At 32.9% G+C, this 16,853-nt stretch overlaps 1 protein-coding gene across 1 annotated transcript; it reads left to right on the forward strand.

The window, feature by feature from the left end:
* Positions 1 to 10,460: 10,460 nt before the first annotated feature.
* LOC110683712 (LOB domain-containing protein 1-like) lies at positions 10,461 to 15,569 on the forward strand. Its single transcript, XM_021860106.1, has 2 exons — positions 10,461 to 12,126; positions 15,048 to 15,569. The coding sequence occupies exons 1-2, from the start codon at positions 11,629 to 11,631 to the stop codon at positions 15,414 to 15,416; spliced, it is 867 nt and encodes a 288-aa protein (XP_021715798.1). The 5' UTR covers positions 10,461 to 11,628; the 3' UTR covers positions 15,417 to 15,569.
* The last annotated feature ends 1,284 nt before the right edge of the window (positions 15,570 to 16,853 follow it).

Raw genomic sequence — 16,853 nt, forward strand, 5'->3', positions numbered from 1 at the left:
CGAAGATTGCCGGAATAAGGACGAAGAAGCCACCTGAAAACTGCACTTAAAAAACCTCACCAATGAAGCCCGAAACAGTCTGAATTTCGTCGGAAAACTGCACCAAATGAAGCGTGGAAACCGCCGGAAAATAGCTTGACCTGACTGCCGCCGGAAATCCTGCCTGACCTGACCCTAAAGGACTAAAAAGGCGCCGGAAAATCTGCCGGAAACCCACCCTACGCCCAGCCCTAAACGCCCTAACGAGAGGTTTTTTTTTTTATTATTATTATTATTATTATTATTAATTTTTTGTAAAAAGGACAATTATTAAATTAAATCATGTATGAAGTATCACTTTTTCTAAAATAAAGTTAGCTAAGCTTTAAGCTGAGAGAGATGTAACTTTTATTAGTGTCCTAAAATCGTTACATAATGATTAATATTAGATTAACACTCTCTCTATTCTTACATAATATTCTTGAATAATTTGAAATATTATTTTTTTTCATCTTAGATAATAGTCTGGCTAACTCCCTTTCCCCCAAAAGAGAAAAATGCCATGCTCCCACTTATCCTAAATTAAATTCTATTATCAGGAAAAAAAATGGAAATATCTGTTATCCAATTTACAGAACTTATTAATTATTATACATATTAATATTTGTTTGAACTTAATTGTGGTTATCTCTCAATTAATATAATGTCAACTTATAAGATTTCCAAGAATTGTAACAAGCTACTTCTGGATCAGAGAACCTAAGTGTTAAAAAAAAAAAAAAGGTATTAAATGAGAATGGTGAATCCTAATTGGAAATTCATAAATTTTCTCTTTTGGAGAAGGAAAAATTGGTTAAAATAATTTGAACTTTTACCGCTCAATTCCAACTTTGGATATTTTTTAAATAAACCCCAACTTTGGATATTTTTTGTAAAAATCCGAACTTTGGGGGTCACTCGCTTAAAATGGTCCTAGTTGGTAACCCAACTTGTTATAATTGGTTAAGGTCAATTTTTTGTAAAAAAAAAAAAACCAGCCCCATCCACGACCACCCTCTCCACCACCAAACATAAGCCTCTAAGAACCCCCTATTTCTACCGGCGTCCAGCCAACCCTCCCTCGTGCCAAATAACTAAGGCCAAAAGGACAGCCAAAATGACAATTAAATTGATCAAAGAAACTCGACGACAACGTCTCGAGGACGATTATCAGGAAGACTAGGGCACTGCGAGTCTACAAGAAAAACCTAGTGACGACGAGAACACCATTGAGTTGAGATAGAGAGACTCTCGGCGATCCAGACAATGGCAACTCATACAACGGCCACAAATCCAACCAAGTTTCTCCTAAAATTGCTCTGGATCCTTCGCTACCAAGACGTAAGGCTATGTTAAAGCTTCCATTGATGTTTAGGGTTTCGAGGTGATTTAAGGGTAGGAGTTTGGTGGTTCAGTTGGTAAGGGAAGGGCCATCACCAGTGCCGGAGCGGGGGGGGGGGAGACCTGGAATGATCTTTAGGGAGGGGGGTTACCGAAATGGCGGTGATGGCCGGTGGGGTTGTGCGGGTGTTGGGTGTGGGATTCTTTTTATAAAAAATTCAACCTATAACGTGCTGACACATGTCACTTAAATTTGTAAAAAAATTTGTTTAACAGATTACTGGTCACTTGGGATTGATAAAGCGAATGACCCTCAAAGTTCATATTATTTAAAAATAATAAAAAAAATTTAGCATTTTGAGAAAACGGGAAAAAATGAGGATGATTTAAGTATGCAAGTATTCTCATTTTATAGAAAAAGAACGAGTTTAGAAGCAAATTTCTCCCCGACAATGGTGCAATCGATAAGCAAAAGATAACTTCTCCCCTTCTAGCCCACAACACAAGGGAAATTAAAGCATTTTAACCTATTAGTAAACACCCAAATATTTAAACAAAACAAAACTTGCTTATCTCACTAATGTGAGATAAATCATGTACTTTTCAATAAAATAAAGTTTTCTTCCTCTTTCTCTTTGCATTTTATCCAACATTTTGAAGAGGTAAAAGCTTGAATATTTTATAGAGAGCCACAAACCATAGATGAATAGTTGGGTATGCCTTATTGATCCATATTTATGAGCTTATATTTCGATACTTTGTAAATTAGGTTAATATGCATCAGATCTTTAAAGGGATCTAATTTAAGTTTATTACTTTAAAAAAATAGTGTGTATATGAAACTTGATCCCATATTTCGATATCATCCTTAAAATTCAACTAACTGAACTAGTTACCATAAGCAAAATCAACATTTTTCTATACACAAATGACCTTACAACAAGTGCAACACATCCTACATCCTATAAGAATGACATCTCTTATATAACAACTATTACTCTTCTACTAAAACAACAAATTGATATCACCCAACCTTTTGTCAACCATATTATATAGGTAGCATGATGAAGATAAAGAAAAAAAGAAAAAAAGAGAAAAGACTCTTCAACTGCTTCCACCACTAAAAATGAAAAATGGCCAAAATTTTCTAACAAGAGGAAATTATAGGCATCGAAGGTTTAGAATAATACTATTTATCACTTAAGTTTTAATAGAAATAAGTCACAATCTTTGATTTAGATTGCAAAAAATGCTGGGGTGTCCAACTTCTCGTTCCTCACGAGCCCAATAACATCAACGGATTCTCACCCAACAAGGGGCCCACACATTTGGGCCTATTTAATTTAATTGTTTAATTTTAATTTTATATTTGAATTAAATTACTTTTAAAATAAATAATTTCAATGGTCAATACCAACGAGTGGCCACGTCAACTAGCAAGTTGTTGTAGTTATAGTTGTAGTTAAGAGAATAATGTTTGAGTTGAGTTGTTAATAACTTTACAAGTCCAAACTCGGCAAATAGTCGGTATCCGATGAGATGTCTTATTTGGCAAAGTTTGACCAAGTGGAATTTTGTACATGAAGAAAATTGATACAATTGTTCTAGTAACAGTATTGAGAGTAGTCATCTACAATTTCTCATCCAATAATAATTAGGTTAGCATATTGTAGATTAGCTCATGATGAAACATGAGGTAGGTTAGCAAGATCTTGTCCCGACCACGGACGGATAGAGAACCTGTATAATAAGCTTTTCACAATATTCCTACTTTCAAATTTACAAACCAAATTCACTTATGAATTATTCAATAACTTGACAATGTTAGTGAAATCTCAAGAAAACAAGTAATTAAGGTGATTCCTTAATTCCGTAGAATTTCCTCCCGCTTTTCATTTTGTGTCAATCTACAAAATTCTTCTCATTTTAGCATATTTCATTTTCGTTATATATGTGCATTAAGAACTGTGTAATAAAACGAATAAAATATGTTAATAGTCAAAGTTTTACGTCGGCAGTTGAAAAAAAAAAAGTTAAAATCTTCAAAAACCGGTTAGTGCGTCACTTCAAATAGGAGAAAAACCTAATCATTCGTGTTTAACACTTCCTTTGTATTTTTAATCGCAATTGTTTTGACCCAACCTTGGATGGTCAGTTGGTCATTAGTGCACAAAAATTTAAGTTATTCATGTCATTTTTACTCATTTTGGACTATATTATAAAATTTTATATAAGAGTTGATGAAATCTAACAATTAGATAAGTGCAAAAAAAAAAAATAAGTTCAAAATATACTCAAATTGGTTAAAAAGTACAATTCAAATTTAATTTTCAACGAAAATAAGTTCAAATTAGTAAAAATAAAATAAATGGTCATTCGTCAAGTATTATTCTCTTATAGCTAAATCCTTCTTGGTCAAGTATTATTCTCTTATAGCTAAATCCTTCAATTCAAAGGAAGTAGAATAGCTTATAGTGAGGGACGGGACAATAGTTCCTTTAATGCAAAAAAGCTTCTATTATTAATTATAAATTATTACGAGTATTTTTTTTATTAAAAAAAAAACCAAGAAAGAAATTGCTAAGAACTCCAATTAAAATCATTATCATCTAATAAGTATGTATTTGGTGTAATTTTATTTTTTTCTCGTAAAAAAAAAAAAAAGTATGTATTTGGTGTGAATGAAAATGCATGTTAGTGTATGTGTTTGAAATGTGAAAAGAGGACTCAATATAAAGTCCATTGAAAAGCACATTGCAACTTATAGATTGGTCATACTTTAATCAAAATAGAAATTTATCAAAAGTATTATTTTTTAAAAAAAATTAACAAATAAAAGGTTTAACGAATTTATCAATCCTTACATGATTACTTGGCGGGATTCTCACTTCGTCCGACCATTTTAATTCTTTTCCATGCAAAAAGAATTCCAAATAAGTCATCACTATTTGACCTGTTAATAACATTACTCTAATCAAGCTTAAGCTAATGATCTTAAAACTAATTTAATTATGTGGTCAAGTCTTATTAACCATACCATTAGTCTTCTTTTATCAATAATATTTGTTGAAATATGTTGCTAAAAGATGATAGATCAAATCAAATCAAATTAAAGTTGAAAAGGATTTAATAAAAAAAAGCCTTAATACTTCATTTGGGTAGTTTAAGAAAATATGAAATGGTTTTGGGAGCAAGGAGGAGAATTTATCCACTTATAACTTCAAATGTGATTTCATATTGTAATAACCAATTAGTGATATTGGGTGTACTGTATCTTTTTTTAACTTAAAAGCCTTAATGACTTCACATTGCATATTTGCATGTGAACAACAATGGAGTTCAACACTTTGTAACGATGATTAATTATCAACATGTAGCTGAATGATTAATTATAGTCTATATATTGAGAAAATCTAGAGAAATAATGTAATAGTGTAGAAAGAGAGGATTTTATGAACAAAGAAAAAATAGAATATCTTTTACACGGTAAGATATGGGATGGGATGGGATGGGATGGGAGGGGGGGGGAGAGATGGAGGGACTATCCATCCTTCTACTCCTTGATGCTCAATAGAATATCTGATCTTGCTAGGTCCATTCAACTACGGAGTAGACTCAATAGAAGACTCAAATCATTTACAATTATGAAATTTTGAAACACTAGAGCATACCCATGCTTTGCACGGGATACATTATACGCAAAAGAAAATTACCTAAAGTGAATGTTGGTGGTTATTGATGTTCCTTGGAAAAAATACAAAAAAATAAAATTAATAAATATTGGGATGGTTAGAGTAGTTATTGGTGTTAAAATTTTTTTTTTTTAAAAAAAAAGTGTGATCAATGAAATTTGAGGATTGGGAATTTGGGGGATGTGGTGAATTGATTCTACAATTATATTATAGATGAGAATTACTAAGAAGCATTATATATCTACTCCCTATGTCCCTTATTATTTGCTCCACTTATCTTTTTTTAAGGCGTCCCTAAAAGATTGCCTCATATTATTTTTGACATGTTTTTTCACTTGCACTCTATCCATCGATCTCTCTTTTCATTGATATTTATGTCAACCCATGTACACTATTTTGTCTAAGTCTTTAAAGTGATTTTTGGTTTGTGGCAAACATTTGGGGATAGAAGTAGTAACAAATATAATCTCTAGGTATTTAATTTGGGCAAGAGGCCCCGGCTAGATCATCTAAGTAATATGCTTGTTGTTAGAGTAATTTGAGGTGCAACATGTATAACTGTATAAGGCAGGGGCGGAGCCACCAGGGGGGCTGGTGGAGGCCCGGCCCCCGTGGCCTAAACGCCAATTTCCATAATTGTCAGAGCTGGCCCCCCTTACAATATTAGTATTCAAATTAAATGTGAACAAAGTATTGTTGTTGTTAGTCGTAGTTCAGTGGTTGTGGACTTTGTGAGATTTTCATTTTACTGCAGTGGCCCTAAGTTCGATTCCTCCTACTTACTTCTTTTTGCACATTTTTTTATACCTTTCTTTGATTCATTAGTTTCCCCTATATTTCTTTTGATCCTACTTATTTCTTTTTGCACCTTTTTTTATACACACATTTCTTTGATTCATTAGTTTTCCCTATATTTCTTTTGATCCTAACATCTTTCATATAATTAGTTTTTCCAACTCAAAAAATATATAAAGGGATTAGTAAAAATACGATCAAAGGTAACTTAATTATAAAGTTATAATAGTGCACAACCATAAATAATGCAATGAAATAATAATTAATAATACAATACTATTAAATAATACAAAGTATAAATTTCGGCCCCCTTAAGTTTAAAAACCTGGCTTCGCCCCTGGTATAAGGGTTCCCTGACCAATTATACTAGCAATGTATCTTAATGCACAGTTTAAACTTTAAAGCTTCTTGGTATTAAACCCTAAGTTGCTGAATTAAAGGACTTAATTAGACTTTGAACTGCATAAGAAATGTAAGGCCTATAGTGAGTCAAGGTCAATCCTAATATATCCTAGAAATATTAAATATAAACTAGAAATAACCTTCAAAGAATTCCTAAATTAGTAAAATTAAATAAAGTAACAAAGTAAATATACTACCTTCGTTTCTTATTATGTACAACAAAGGAATATTTTTATGTTTCACAAATAATACCCCTTTGTTATATATAATAAGAAACGGAGGTAGTATGCCAAATGAAAAAAACTAAGAACATTTGTAACTAACAAATTTAATTAAAAAAAAAAAAAAGAGTGATTAAAACTCTTCTTCTAGTTTGTTATATTAGAAGTGCTCATTTTGCTAGAATCTTGTAATAAACATCCTTTATCAAATTTGTGTATTATATTATGCCTAATACCAACTTTAATTCTATATTTTGAACCATTTCAGATAAAAGGGTGAATCATAGTAAGAGCTGGGAAGTACTCTCTCCGTTATAGGGGTGAAAGTTCGGTGTTCGGTTTGGTTTTTGGCCCAAACCGAAACCGAACCACCTTAATTCGGTTTCTTGATTTTAGAAACCACACCGCACCACTTTACTTTAGAAACCGAACCAAACCGAACCATATTTATTTCGGTTTCAGAATAAAAAACCGAACCAAACCGATTTTTTTGGGCCTCTTTTATTTGGGCCAATAATCTGCAAATTGGGCCTCATTAATCAACAAACTAAGTCACTATTCTCACTAACACAGCAAGCAGTGCAAATTAACAAAATAACAGCAAACAAATTTAGTCCAATTCATACAAAGTACAAAGTCTACAAACCAATCCAAATCATACAAACTTAAGTTTTCAGTTTAAATAACAAACTAACAAAGTATCAAATCAAACCAATCAATCCATACAAACTCAAATTAAACAAGTTTTAACAGAACTACTTAAGTTAAACATAACATGATCAACATTCAACAACATCACAGCCAGCAGAACAATAGCAGCAGCCAGCAGAACAGATCGATCCAGCAGGCAGCAAAGCAGTAGCAACAGAACAGCAGAACAGTAGCAACAGAACAGCAGAACAGTAGCAGCAGCCAGCAGAACAGCAACACAGTAGGCCAGTAGCAGCAGATCAACACAGCAGTGGCAGCAGATCAACACAGCAGTAGCAGCACAGAGCAATCACTCAAGTATTTCGACCACTTCATCAATTTTAGCATCACCAATTGCCATATTCTTCATTTCTATCATAATTCAATAATATTCACAAGATAAGAAACCAAAATAAATATATATACATAATGAAAAATAATTAACTTTGATTAAATGTTCTTATATTTTACCTTCTTCAAGATGCTCAACTTCCTCTAAACACTCTTCAATACTTGGGAATGGTGCAGCACGTAACCAATTTTGAGCACATACTAAACCTTCCACAACTCGAGGAGTTAATGAACTCCTAAACTGATCTAGAACTCTGCCTCCAGTGCTGAAAGCACTCTCGGAAGCTACTGTCGACACAGGGACAGCAAGAACATCTCGTGCAATTTTAGCAACAGTAGGAAACCTTGAACTATTGAACTTCCACCAGCTCAAAATGTCAAAATCATCCACATCTTCAGCCGTATCCTCCTCCAAATATTTGTCTAATTCTATTTTTGCATCTCCATCTCTCTCACATTTGTGTTTCTTATACTTATTCTTCAAGACCTCTATCTTCTTATGTTTGGGAGACATTGGAATTTTATCATCACTACTTGAAGCCGTTTCCACCTTATTCCCATCACCATATGAAGAAACACAATAATCCTCATATAAAGCATTCATAGCTTCTTTCACATTTTTAACCAACTTTGATGCAACAATAGAATTATAGATTTCATTTATCATCCACTCAACATAATCAAGTTTATAACGAGGATCAAGGACAACGGCAATAAAAATCAAGAGGTTTATTTTTTCTGGATCACCCCAATACTTTTCATATTTATCTTTCATTCTACAAGCCATAAGACACATATCCGGATCATCACTTGACACCAAATCATTCAAAAGTATACTAACACTCACCAATTCATGAAAAAACAGATTCGAAGTGACATATAAAGAGCCAGAGATATGCATGGTCAAATCATAAAAAGCTTGCAGAAATTCAGAAAATCTTCTCACATTGTTCTAGTCATCAGCATCAGGGCTGCCCTTACCATCCCTCTCACTCAAATCAAGTAAATAGTGAGGGTCTTCCTCAGAATACCTCTCAAAAGCATCCTCAAGTTCAATAGCAGCAGATAACATCAAATAGGTGGAGTTCCACCTAGTGGGCACATCGAGGCACAATCCCTTTTTAGTGTTGATTTTTTCATCTACAACACATTTTTTAAACCTTTGCAACCTAGCAGGAGATTGTTTTATAAACGTAACAGCATGCCTTACACGTTGAATAGACTCATTAACAGTTTTCAACCCATCAGAAACAACCAAGTTGACAATGTGTGCAACACAACGCATGTGAATGAAACGACCCTTAAGAACCCCAGTTTTCCATCCATTCATTTTCCTTCTCAAATACCCAATTGCAGTATCATTTGAGCTAGCATTATCAACAGTTATACACATGACTTTTTCAAGCCCCCAATCAAGCAAACATTTTTCAATTTCTTTGCCAATATCATCACCCCTATGACTAGAAATAGGACAAAAATTCAGAATTCTTTTGTGTAATTTCCAGTCATTATCAATGAAGTGGACAGTCAAACACATGTAATTGATTTGTTGTATAGAGGTCCAAGTATCAGTGGTTAAAGAAACTCTTGAATTACATTTCTTTAATTGATTTTTCAGCTTTCTTTTCTCAGTTAAATAAGTTTCAAAACAATCTTTTGCTACTGTAATTCGAGAAGGAACATTAAATCTAGGTTCCATTACACCACAAAAGTGTCTAAAACCTACACCTTCAACAAACTTATATGGAAGTTCATCAACAATTACCATATACGACAAAGCTTTTCTAATACAACCAGCATCAAATTTGTGGTATGTCAACCCACTAGTACCACCAGCAGTACTTGTTACTTTAGCACTTTTGAATGAAAGCAAACTTTGTTTTGAATCTTTAGGGGTGTTATAGGGATACTTACGACAACGGTTAATATGAGCCCATAACACACTAGTGCCGTTTTTCTTTGCCCCGCACTTGTAGCTCATCCCACAATACTTGCAAGTTGCCTGCCTTCCAGAAGGTAAGTCTTCTTTCACAAAATGCTCCCAAACTTCAGACCGCTCTTTCATCCTCTTCCTTTTTACACCTTCTTCTTTTTTGTTACAGTCTGATTGGTCAGTCTCAGGTTCAGATTGTTCAGGGTGGTCATTGACACCCACATTGGTTGCCATTGGCCTAGGACATAAAAAACAGCAACATAAGAGCAGAAAGTTAATAAAGGAAGAGGATGAACATGCAATAGCAGTCTAGCAGAGTAATAGCAAAGCAGAGTAATAGCAAAGCAGTAGCACAACAGCAGAGTAATAGCAAAGCATTATCAAGGAGAATTGGCAAGTGTTATATGCTTTGTACTCGGTAATTGTTATCGCCTGATTAGATCTATTTCAAACGCAACGCTGTATTAATTTCCTATATTAATACCTTGGGTTGTTCATCACCACTCATCAGTAAGCTTTAAGTTATGACCAAATCAAAATTCCAAGACTGTATAATGATCATAACCAAATTCCAAGACTGTATAACCAAATTCCAACAGCAATTCAAGTTTTTATTGATTTTTCGAGCTTTTTGAATGTTCAACAGCAACTGAACTAAGATAGAAACAAAGATTATTCGAGCTTTTATCGATTATTCGAGCTTTTTGATTTTTCGAATGCAACTGAACTAGTATAAAGTGAACCGAATAATTACAACACCAAAGTTCATCATTCTAGCAATTTCAACAGCAACAGAACAATTATAGCACCAATTTCATCAATCTACCGATTTTTCCAACCAACAAGAAGGAATTTTTCCAACCTAAATTTATCTAATTCGTCTAAAGTCTAACCATCTTAATCAACAAAATTCATCATCTTGCTCAGAAATTTGCCATTACCCTAAATCGCAAATTAAAATCGCAATTCACAATTGAACACGCAGTAGCAACGATTAGACAGGAGAGAGCAAGTAAAATCGCAACGATTAAAATCGCAAATTGAATTCGCAAATTGCATATTTCATACCTTAATTAGTAGGAGAAGACAGAAGAGAGAGAAGCAGGTGGACCGTAGGTGCCCTGGATCGCAAATTCTAGTCGCCTGGTGCCCTGGTGTACTGGACGGTGGTCGGAGACTCAGAGTCTCAGAGGAGACAGTCAGACAGGAGAGGGGAAGAAAGAGTGGAGAAAGGCTGAGAGGATTAGAGGAATTAGGGTTTTTTTTATTTTTCATTATATACCTAGGGTATTTAGTTTTGGGCCAGGCAGGGGTTTTTAGGATTGGGCTTATAATTCGGTTTGGTTCGGTTTTGTTCGGTTTTTCAATTTCCCGAACCGAAACCGAACCGAAAACCGAATTTTTTTTATTTTTGACACCGAAACCGAACCACCCTCCCAAAAAACCGAACCACATTCCTTATTCGGTTCGGTTTTTCGATTCGGTTCGGTTTTACACCGATTCACTTTCACCCCTACTTATAATGTTCATAATGAGAGATATTAATCGTTAAAAATGTGCATTGGCATACGTGATAATAGAAAGATGTCAACTAAAAAAACCGAGTTTTTTTTTTTTTTTTTTTTTTTTTTTTTTTTTTTTTTTTTTTTGCATGATAAAAGTTCAAAACCCCTCCACTCTTTGAGCTCCACGTACAGTACATTTAACTAGAGTTTTTATGCAACAGTTCCCGGTCCTTAAGTTGATTGTTGTTTTTCAAAGAAATCAAGAGATCTGAAATCTTAATTTGTCGAAAAAAAGAGAGATCTGAAATTCTAAACTTATTGTTTCCAAAAAAAAAAAAAAAAAAAAAATCGAATAAATAAAATTCTAAACTTATAATTTGGATAAGAGGAATAATATTGTTTAAGAATTTTGAACTCGAAGTACTAATATTGACTCGAAATAGTTTCATGCTACTAAACCAAAGGTTATTGTTCTAGATTTCTAGAATAAAGAAAAACGGTGTAGGATAGACTTATAAATTCCAAAAGTCTACCAAATTTCTAATTTCCATACCCTTTATTTGAAAAAAAAAGATATGTGAAAACCCAAAACTACCATTAGCCAGACACTTCTCTACTTGGAAAAAGACCACCACCCAAAGGCCACGTAAACCCAAAAAATTGGGCAAATTAAATACTAGATGACGCATCCAAGACTTAGCTTACGTAATCCTGACCAAAAAACTTTCTTCCCGGGCTATTCCTTAATTTTTCTTCATACACATAATGACTATATATATGTACATCACTTCATGTACTTTGCTAACCAAAATATTCTCATTTCACAATTCACACCAGCAAACCAACACAACTTCATCCTCTCTTCATTTTCTTTTTCTCTAAAAATAATAATAATGGAAGGTAGCACTAGCGATATTGTAATGTCATCACCTGTAGGAGGGGGAGCATCGCCGTGCTCCCCCCAGTCTCCAAACTCTCCTCCTTCTTGTGGCCACGGACACCAGACAAGTTCTGGTAGTCCGCCGGTTATAATGAGCCCGTGTGCGGCTTGTAAGATCCTTCGACGTCGTTGTGCTGATAAATGTGTGTTGGCTCCTTACTTTCCTCCTACTGATCCCCTCAAGTTTACTATTGCTCATAAGGTCTTTGGTGCTAGCAATATCATCAAGTTGCTCCAGGTATACATTCTATATCCTTAATCTTTATAACGTGATGTTATATACTTCGTAGATGGCTTCAGCAAATTTCGTTTTCATTTGTATAATTTTTAATCCCTCCATTTTTATAATAATTAATAAATTATACCGTGTATTGTTATTATTATTATTACACAAATTCTTATGTGGCTGACCATATCATTGGCCACATCATGTGGTTAGTGGTTTGGTCATCCATTATAGGAGCTACTTCGTTAGTGTTATAGGGGTTACTCGGTCAGTTTTGAAGGGGTAATTACTTCATTAGTGATATAAGACGTTACTCAGTTAGTATTACACGGGTTACTCGGTTACTATTATAAGGATTACTTTTTAAATTTACAAGCGGTCACATAATGACATAATGTAACTAGCCGTACACAGCTAGAACACATACATTGTTATTGTTATTGTTATTATAATTATTATTATTGTTGTTGTAAAAAGTTATATTGTAATAACTAGTAAAATGTTTTTATTGATAAAATAACAATTAAATACTTATAAAAAATAATAGAGTCAAACTCGTTTCTTGAAATTAATACAAAGTCAATTATAATATGTAGTCTACTCGACAATGGTGGAGAATACGTTAGCACAGTCATTAGGGCATGTAAGTCAAGTCACTGCCATTGACAGAAGGTTCTACAAAGGAAATTGTAAAGAAGAACCAAAACTTTTACATGTTCAATCTTCAAAAACACATGTTGGTTGTTAATGTTTGTAACTAAACACCCCATTTGTCTTACTAAAATTGTATCATATCCTTCCTTTGCTTTTTTTTTAAGAGTTGGTACACTCTAAAGCATCCCGGCATATGCATATTTTTTTTTTTTTTTTTTTTTTTTTTTTTTTTTTTTTTTTTTTTAATGTTGGTTCACTCTAACAAATATCTACTGTAAAAGAAATGAGTTAAACTCAATGAAATACTGTATAATTAATTTTGCTAGTACTTCGTATTACAATATGTAACATTATTTGCCATGCCATCAAAAGTAAATTCACATATTTGTCAATAATGAGGCCAACAAGTTATATGAACGAAAATGCGTTCCATGCCTGTCAACCTTTGATAAATAAAAATGATAGCAATATCGATTATTTTAGGATAAGATAATAGAAAGTTAATACTACCTCCGTTACATATTATTTGTAACGATTAGACATTTTTCCTCTCTACTTTATGTCAAATCGTTGCAAATAATATGTAACGGAGGTGGTAAATCCTTTACAATTTTACCAAGAAGTAGAAAAAAAAAGCTTAATTAGACAAAAACAAAGTACTAATTTTTGGATAAAGGAAATAAATAATTAATTTATTGATCAAGTATTAGCTATAAACCTGAACCCCTAAGCTAGGGAGCTATATATTAACTATTTTAGATAAAATTTGTAGCATACTTTCAAATTTTGATAGTTACCACACATTATTAATTCAAAAAGTAAAGTACCATTTGGTATAATACAAGGTCCTAGGTTGGTAATCCTTGACTAATAAAATCATATGATCAAATTTATAAAGTCATATTTATACATGAAATTATGATAATGAAATTCACTTTTCTTTTTTAAAGCAAAATCACAAAGTCAAAATTACATACTTTTACCAATCAAAACATGCATAAAAAAGCATGATTAATGATAAAGCGGGTTAAAATTCTATTGGTTAACATATATTTATCAAATTTTCTTTGATCAATAATATGTCAATCTCAAAGAAATAATTGATTACAAATAAAAAAAACTCAATTTTCACACTAAACGAGGAGGATTTGGGACCAATGACAAGGGAACACATAACCCACTAAGCGCTATCAAGTGTTAATTTCATCATGCAAAATGGTCAACTCGTCCTATCACTTTAATCAGGATAAACTATATACTAAAAAAAAATGAAAATAAATAAATGTAACACTATTATAAATTATGTGGGTCAATTAACCATACATATTGTCCAAGCATTTACAACCACGATCCATAAAAGTACATTGTCCTTATATGCGCGGGCACCAATAGTTTTTTGAGGACATTTTTTTTTTTTTTTTTTTTTTTTGAGGACATGCGCGGGCACCAATAGTTGCACACTTGCATTTTCACATTAATTTGTAGCACCCAAAACTTGATGCATTTCATATTTATAGTTTTAGACCTTGTTATTTTGTATGAACACAAAATTATTTCATACTACTAAAGTCACCATTACACGGTTGTAATTTTAAAAAATAGCTCTATTTGTAGTTATCTAATTGCATAATATACTTATACTTTATACTTAATATTCTAATGTAAATTAAACCTGTCATTTAATTTCATATTTATATGTATTATTATTATTTATTTATGTTCTCTGTACATTATTTTAGCATTACACAGATATAAAAATCAATTTTTATAATCTATCTTAAAAGTTGTAATTTTGAAAATCGGGGTTAAAGTGGGACGGTAATATATATATGCATGGATTTGAATTATTGTTGATAAACGAGTACTTTTTATCTTAAGAAATGAGGTTTGGAACTTCTTTAATTAGACGATAAAGGAGAAAACGATTGGATGTGCATTTTATCATTAGTGTCTTACTATCACAAATATTTTAACTTTTGCAATAATTTCATTCATGTATAATTTCAAGGTAATTCTAACTAGATTATGCAATAAGTTACAAATATTCACCAAGTTGAGGGACAAAAAACTGGGCTTAAATTGACCTTTTTCTCTAGGTGGGGAAAGGATTTTGACTGTACCATATATTATTGTCTCTATAATAGTTAGATGAAACACTATTCAGAAAGATAGGGTACTTTCTATGATATGTTATAAATGCATCCATATACTTAGGATCATATATTATACATCATATGACATTTGACTAATATGTTATTTATGTGTGAATTGTTCATCAGGATCTTCCAGAATCTCAACGAGCCGATGCAGTAAGCAGTATGGTCTACGAGGCGAATGCTCGGCTTCGTGATCCGGTCTACGGATGTGCCGGAGCAATATGCCAGCTTCAGAAACAAGTTAGTGAGTTACAAGCAGAACTAGCAAAGGCTAAGGCAGAAGTTGTGAACATGCAATGTCAACAAGCTAATTTACTAGCCTTTATTTGCATGGAAATGACACACTCTCAAGATGTTGTCATGCCTAACACTACGTCCTCATCGTCGCCACCACAAGACCCGTACGAGACGAGCCCTAATAATAACAGTTTCTTGAATTTCTACGATGATAACAACACGTTAAGCTCAGTTTGGGAGCCTCTTTGGACTTAGAAGAAAATTTGATATGATATTTGATGTTAGACATTTTTTTTTCAACAAAATAAGCCTAAAATTCTTACTTAGGAAAGAAATTAAATGGGACAAAAAAAGTTGTTTCATTAAGTCATAGTTTTATTAGAAGAAGAGAGACTTTGAAATTGGAAAGGAGGAAAAATGACGGTAATGATGTCCTTTCAACGAAAGCACTTGTTAGCTACTATAACTAGTATACTAATTCTTGTATCAAACTTATCTCTTATTTGGTAACCTAATTTCATCCTCTAATATATTAATATAATTTTTATTTAATTTTACTTGGAGGTCTATTTTTGCAATTGGTATCAAGTAATTAATTGATTTATATGTCCTTTTTCTTTTGAAATATATATATTTATTTGTGTAGAGAACCATAAAAGACAATAATTCTGAGTTATGCTGTTACACAGCTTAGTTAACACATTTAAGAAGGGCTTGATTGACCAGATGATGAGGGACAGGTTGTGACCGGTTGTATATTTGTATGTAATATTGATTACGAAATGATCATGCACATATCATGACCACTCAATATTTTATCAATTAAACTAGCCGAGGTCCACGAAGGTGGAAGGATGATACATATGGTAAAGACAAAATGGAAGCTATTAATGTCAACGTTTTATGTCTCCTAACTTGGTGTTGCGTTTAGACTTCAGCAATTGTGAAAAAAGTACAAACTATTCGTTCTTTTAGAATAAACATAGACGAGAAAATTCTCCTGCTGTCAAACAGTGGACTGAGAAATTTCTGTCGATGAAATAGTATTATCGACGTTATCATTGATCTAATCCAGCTTACTATGACTCCTATCTATAACATGTTCTTTTTTCTTTCTTTAACGCGGCATCTTTTAAGTTTTTTAACATCTTATACATAATAACTGACTAAGTATTGAAACGTCAAATATATAGAATATATACTTCGTATAAGAAGTTTCCTATTGAGGGGAACATGTTACGAATGTGAACAGAGGGTGTATACTATTCACCATATAAATTAAGATAGTAAGCTAAGTTTTATACAAATTAGGTTTAATCAAGGTTAATTAGGACTAATCAAGTCTAATTAGATGCACATGTGACATGAAAATCAAGATTAACCCGATCTATAACTTCAGTGGAGAGAACACACCTTAAAAAACACTTTAAAGTCCAAAATATGTTCTAATAAAAATCAATAAGCTTTGAATCCGTCATACCTCAAGTCCTCGATGACCAACCAATATAGGGTTTCGCTACCTGTCAATGAGTCGGAGACTCAGAGTCTAGGGGCAACAGTTACGTGGACTCGGAGTTTAGGGGCAATAGTTATGTGGGCTACATTTTCTGTTTTGGGACTATAATGAGGTTTATTCTACGGAGTATATCTTTTTAGGAGTACTATATAAATTTCTCGTGTTATGAATCTACA

This window comes from Chenopodium quinoa, unplaced genomic scaffold (genome assembly GCF_001683475.1).
Source record: "Chenopodium quinoa cultivar QQ74 unplaced genomic scaffold, ASM168347v1, whole genome shotgun sequence".
NCBI lineage: Eukaryota > Viridiplantae > Streptophyta > Magnoliopsida > Caryophyllales > Amaranthaceae > Chenopodium > Chenopodium quinoa.

Bases quoted from the DNA above. Each gene is read 5' to 3' on its own strand.
- LOC110683712 (XM_021860106.1), top strand. From the start codon at position 11,629: ATGACGCATCCAAGACTTAGCTTACGTAATCCTGACCAAAAAACTTTC. The intron at 12,127-15,047 runs GTATACATTCTA...ATTGTTCATCAG, and splicing joins ATATCATCAAGTTGCTCCAG to GATCTTCCAGAATCTCAACG.